The 6171-nt window shown below is 39.0% G+C and overlaps 1 protein-coding gene across 2 annotated transcripts in view; it reads right to left on the bottom strand.

Moving 5' to 3' along the window:
- Nucleotides 1-245: 245 nt before the first annotated feature.
- LOC118104493 (cell migration inducing hyaluronidase 1) overlaps nt 246-6171 on the bottom strand; it is a 153497-nt gene continuing 147571 nt past the window's right edge. For both annotated transcript variants that reach the window (XM_035151408.2, XM_047339341.1), the window contains exons 25-29: nt 5503-5707; nt 4326-4412; nt 3554-3711; nt 3318-3418; nt 246-2978 (exon numbers count right to left, since the gene is read on the bottom strand). In XM_035151408.2, coding sequence (XP_035007299.2) covers nt 2851-2978; nt 3318-3418; nt 3554-3711; nt 4326-4412; nt 5503-5707 — 679 coding nt within the window. In that variant the 3' untranslated portion in view covers nt 246-2850. The remainder of the gene's footprint in view (nt 2979-3317; nt 3419-3553; nt 3712-4325; nt 4413-5502; nt 5708-6171) is intronic.

Genomic DNA, 6171 nt, shown 5'->3' with positions numbered 1-6171 from the left:
TACTATGCAATCGGACATCAGAGCTTCCGACCAGCCACAGGGTCTTATTTAAATATTTTTGAATTAGGATGTCCAAAAGGTGGAAGAAGGGACAATCTATAGGGGACGTTTAAATCACTTCTGAGGTTATTGTAAATATTTTCTTTTCTGGTAATATAGATGAATGTGGAAATTGTATTATCTAGAAGATGCACTGAATGTTTGTGCTTAGTTTGTAACAGCAGGGACACAGTGACATGCAGACAAACTGTTCATCATCATTTATTTCTGTACAAAAGTCGTCAAAGAAATTCAAAGAGTTTCATCACTTTACAAGCCCAAGCCACATATACAACACATCCATTTGATGTACAGTTAAAACAAGCCACTATATCATATGAGTCATATGCATGTATGCTATGAGTGTCTGGGATCAATCTTTTAAAATGGAGCTCTGTTTCTTACATATAGTATACATACAGGACAGTAATAACATTACAACTTAAAAGATGTCCCTTGTAAATTTGGATCAACTGTGTCTGTACAATAAATAAGTATAAAATATATCTCTTAGGAATCTGTGGATTTTAAAAACACACGAAACTTACAAAACACTAAATTACTGCAACGACCTCCGAAAAAAGACCAGCTATTTCGGCAATGGGAGGGGGAACCTTTTTCATGCCAGATTGGAACAAAGATTTCCTTGTCGCTTTGAAAGGGGAAATTGCACATTTTAAACTCCCTGATTACACATTCATTAGATAATTTCATCTTTTTTTTCATTGTTATATTGTTACGGGCCTCTTGCTGGTTTACTACAAAAACACAGACAATTGGATCACAAACACTGAAAAAAGAAACATCACAATATCAAGTGAGCGAGAGCTTGGAATGAAACAGAACACGTCAACAACCACTGGTCTGGATCCAAAGCAAGGAATGTTTGGATTCTTCTCTTTTCTTTCATTAAACAGAAAATCAAAAGGGTAAAACTACTCAACTTCTACATGTGTCACACGTCACAGACCTGCAGGGGAGGGATGCTCACTGACGCATGTCCGGTATACATGTGTTTGATCAGCTGGCTCCACTGATATCTGCTCCCTCATATTCATTTAGCTTTGCATTTGCATCATAATCTGCCGAGCAACTATGGCTGACATTGTGGAGGTCCACTGAAGAATTGGTCGGTAGTTACTATCGAGATGCTATCTTACAACTTAGTATCAAACTAATATCAACAACCAGGAGAGAAAAATGATCATAGTAAAATGAATTATCGAATAATTCAGGTAACTGTGACACAGTAAACTAGCCAACCCAGTCTTCTATGAAGCACAATTATACACAAGTCTTTGTAATAGCAATATATGTTGACTTCCTCTGTTAAGATGCAGGAAGTAATGAAATAAACAATCAGAGACAGGTAATAGTTCAAGTTTGTGTGTTTACACTGGTGTGACTGCTGTTTTTCATCCAAATGCTTTCCTTGTAATGTAAAGAAGGAACCTCTTTAGCAGAGGGCTAAAAGTGAAGAACTTTACCCTGACCACTGAAATACAATAAGACCCTTGGGTATGTAAAAGCCATGCAAAAAGCCTCCTACTCCTCCACCCAGACTGAAAAACATACAAACAATCCGTTTGTAGTCCTTTTGTTTTAGCTTTGCATTTCAGTATCATTTTGCAGGCCAACCACAATATTCATAGACACAACAAATACGTTTTTATAGTTGTAGTACTTTTGTAATGCCTTGCATTTTGTGGTTGTTTGCTTGAATTTCCAACAAGAAATATTGTTGTAATATACAATAAGTAACTCCCACTTGATTCAGAGGCTCTGGCTCTTGACCTCTGTGACCCCTTGTGCCTCTGTGCCTGATTTATTCCTTCAATAATCCATCCATGACCATGATCTTCCCCTTTAGTTAACAAAATAACTTGATACATAATCTTTGGTTTCCAAACATGTATACACAGTAGGAAAGCTTTCCAACCAAAACCACTGGAACTGAATATTTTGCAGATCAGTTGACTGTAACTTTGTGGGTGGTATGAGGTTTTCCTCACAATGTTTTCTCCATCCCATCCATTATCGATATGCTATATCCTTTGAGGGTCGCGGGGGAACTGGAGCCAATCCCAGCGGATATGTTTAAAGTTCATACAAAATATTTGCATTTGATTGTTAGAGCCTCTGCTTTCATCTGTAACAGAGTTTGCTACTGGTTGGACAACATATCCTAAAACCTTTTTACATCTCACTGGGGAACCAATCAGGAGGGCCTTTTTATATCCTCATGAAGTGGATGGAGCTTGTGCATTACGCTTGGCTGGAGTGGGGTGGCCAAGCATAATGCACATAATGAAAGACCAAGATACGCAGCTGCTTTGCAATGTATCATACAGTTAGTTAGCCTCACAAATCCTATGGTTACTTTAGTTGGCAAGCTAACATTATGTAAACATTGTAATGTTAGTGACAGTGTCCTTTCAGAAATGGAACCAGGTCACTCAAATCATATAATGTCTGTAAAGCAACAACCATGATTCTTCAAACCCCATTGGTTGGTCTGAGCCATTATTGCTACAGAGCTGAAGACTCCCAATATGGCTACCGCGGGGTGTGTCGTCACTTTGAAGCGCTCTACTGATGGTGGGTGTCTTATGCAGATACAGATCATCATGGGCCACCAAACCTAAAGACAAAACACCACTTGATCCTGGACCAATAGCTTGGAGCAGCTGATTCTTCAGTGCTGGCAGTGTGCATGTGTGTGTAAGTGTGTTGGTGCATCTGTATGTTTTGGGGGATATGTGTATCAGTATTTGGGGGCTACATAGTCTCTCGGCTCTCTTGTCATGCCCCTCATAGTTTCCTCTTGTGCACCACAGGGACAGGCAGGACCTGATGGATCTTGGCTCGGTCAGCGTCCACCTCCAGATGGACCCATTCAGGGTGGAAGGAGCCCTTGAACCCCACAAATGCCAACTTATCTGCAGGGAGGCAAAATAACATTAAAGTAAGAGAACAAATCTGAGCACCGGGTGTTTTTTCAGCCATTCCCTGCCACACATTAACCTCTAAACAGCACAGGGGTATCATGTGGGGGGGCTGCACTTCATAATGTTACAAAATATACATCATACAGGCTGGTTACTGCAAAAATATTGTAGCTTTGCCTATGGTTTTACAATTTACATTTTACGCATTTTGATAAGGAACCAACTCAAGTATCTACGACTCTCCTGGTGTACTGACTGAAAAGAGAACCCCATATGCTCCACTTGATCATATTTATCTCAGAAGCCCTTGCTACAGATGTAGGTGGTTACCTTTCAATTTGATGCTTTTGTCTGCTCCAAGTCTCTCCAGGACTTTAGTCCAGGATCCTCTGATAATCAGACGGCCCTTAGACGTCATGAGAACGATGGAGCTAGAGAGAAAGCACATCTTCATGTGTAGCTGACAGTAGCTGCTTGTCTCTTTTGAGCTCCACATGTATACTGTATACTGTGTGATGAAAGTCATGTCAAATTACATTTAGTGTAGCTGGACAACAGTTTCTTACCCATCTCTCAGGCCACTGATGTAGTTGTCTATCTGTGCCGGGATGCCCTGCAGGATTGAGTTCCTGAAGCCTTTGCTCTCCACTACCTTCCCATCATGCCCGTCAATTACTGTCAGCTGCACCCCATCCTCTGCTTGGTACAACTTCCTACCATTCACCTGGGACAACAGAGTCCGCAAGTCACACTACAGCTCTGACAGCACTGCACACGTAAGTAAAATCAGAAACTCAGCAGAACTGAGTTTTTCCTCTCCACAATCGCCAAAGTGCTGCTCATTGTGGGAACTGTTGGGTTTCTCTACAAACAATGTTAACGTCTTGACCTTCAATGTACAGTGCCTTGAGATAGTGTATATTATGATTTGGCGCTATATAAATACAATTGAATTGAATTGAACTGCCATTAAATCACACAGATCATATGTAACATATAAGTCCTTTATCAAAATGGATTGATTGTGTAGTAAATTACTACTGCAAAAAAACATATCAACCAGCGTAACAGTTTTTAGGTGAGAGCTAGTTGAGATCAAGTCAAAGACGAAGAAAGTAAATTCATCTGACAGATCCCTTTATTTTCAAGTTTGTGAATTGGAAATGAAGGACTCGCACACTTTTATCAGTTTGTCCTAACTGTTTCTTGGTTTGTTTACTCAAGCAAGTTTATAATTTATGCAGTTATCCACGCATGAAGCAATCAAACCAATAGCTGTTCAGTAAACCACAACCAGTGGTCAACACCCACCGTTGGACTGCATGAGACAAAACATACCTCAGTATAGGCAAAGTCCTCCTTGATGTGGAAGAAGCGAGTGTTGTAGGACTCCAGTTTGACCTCTAGGAAGTGCTCTGGTGAGTGCTGCAAAAGAAATAAGCAAAGAGCAACAATTAACATACAGAGAGAATTTTTAAAGTTAGTTCTCACTCTCTGCAATTACAGAGCTAAACAAATGATACGAGATGATCACAGTTTAGAATAAGATTATATTTGTACCTTGCATTTGACAGATGTAAGTCACTGATCCACATGTTCTGGCTATGTCCCAACCTGGAGGGGTATTGGAAAGCTCTTTCTATAGTATTAACGGTTAAAACCGGACCCTTGACACACACCTGCGGCTTCGGTTTGACCTCTAATTTGATCTTATATGTTTCTTACTTTTCAATTCATTTCATGTCACTAAGTGCCTTGAATTACAATGGTCTTTAATTGTGTTCTTCTTGGTTTGTGTGTGTAAGTTGTGAAATTCAATAAAAAGGACTTTGAAAGAAAGAATAAGATTTAATTGTAATGATTGCTGTAAGGAAATTAAGGCCGCAGGAGATTCAGCAACTGCATAAAACCAAGTGAAATATGATGTATTAAAATAAAGATACAGCCAATAGACCATTAATTACAGTGGAATGCATTTCTTAAAAACAGGGTATGTGCATAAAAATTCCAGAATCCGAGTTAAAGTATGTAAACAGGCTGTGCAAAAATAAATAAACATATATATATATATATATATATCATAAATTCACAATCCAAGTATTCAATGTGAATTTGAAATATTTAGTTATTAACACAGTATGTATCAAATGACAAAATAATGGAAAAACTGTACAGTCTGCCCACACAAATGTATTCCCCACCTTGGGGGAAAGGTTAATATGTAACACACAGATCTACTTTCTCTGGCTATGTCTTCTCTGTTTGTTTTAGAGCATATTTTAAGACTTTAATGATCACCTTCAAAGTTATTATTTGTATATATCTATATATTCTGCTGAGATAAATTTAGTAGCGATGAATCGTCTTACACAGCAGAAAGTGTTTTAAATTTGTTTATTAAGATTTTTTAATTAATGTATTTTGTTCTCCGTTTTTTTGCTCCCAAAACAAATAATTTGGATACCTCTGTTTTAGAATATAATACACACACAAATCCACCACCACTGTGTCTCACCAGCCTGGCGTTAGGTATCTTTCTGGGCATAGGTACATCCACAACGGGCATCTCAGCGTGTCTGGGGTAGGCCTGGGCCATGCAGTTGCTGGCTGGACTGCCTTTAGGGATGATAGCTGTGATCTTCACCCTCTCACAACCCTTGACGGAGCAGAAGGCAAACTGCTCCCTGTCGTTATGGGCCTTTACCTTCAGGAACAGCAGGCTGCAATCCACATAGTAAATTTATGCATCGTACATTTCCTCTGATAACTGGCAACCATAGAAAATACAGTGACATGGTGAAACTCACATTTATCTTGGCTAACATATATGGTGAGTGGAAATAGAAGGACATAAAGTCATTTAAAATGGCTGCTGAGCTCCTGAGAAGTCAGAGGACCAGACATTTTATTTTGAATAGAAATACATAATTTGTTGAGTTGTAAATATCCATCACAGCTTACTGACCCACTTCCTGCCTCCTATAACTGTACTTACTGCACTGAAGCAGTAATCAAGTGTGCCAACTTTCCGTTTGACCTTCAAATGAAATGATTTAGATTACTGGGATAAACTGTTGCTTTGTTAAGACCCTTTCTGGTCATTTAACTTTAGTTTCTTGACCTGTTGTAGACCAGATCTCATCAAAATCGATGTAGGAATAACTACTGAATCCTCATGTATTAA

This window comes from Hippoglossus stenolepis, chromosome 1 (assembly GCF_022539355.2).
Source record: "Hippoglossus stenolepis isolate QCI-W04-F060 chromosome 1, HSTE1.2, whole genome shotgun sequence".
Classification (NCBI taxonomy): domain Eukaryota; kingdom Metazoa; phylum Chordata; class Actinopteri; order Pleuronectiformes; family Pleuronectidae; genus Hippoglossus; species Hippoglossus stenolepis.
The sequence above is the reverse complement of the archived record's forward strand: the minus strand, read 5'-3'. Positions and strand labels throughout refer to the sequence as shown.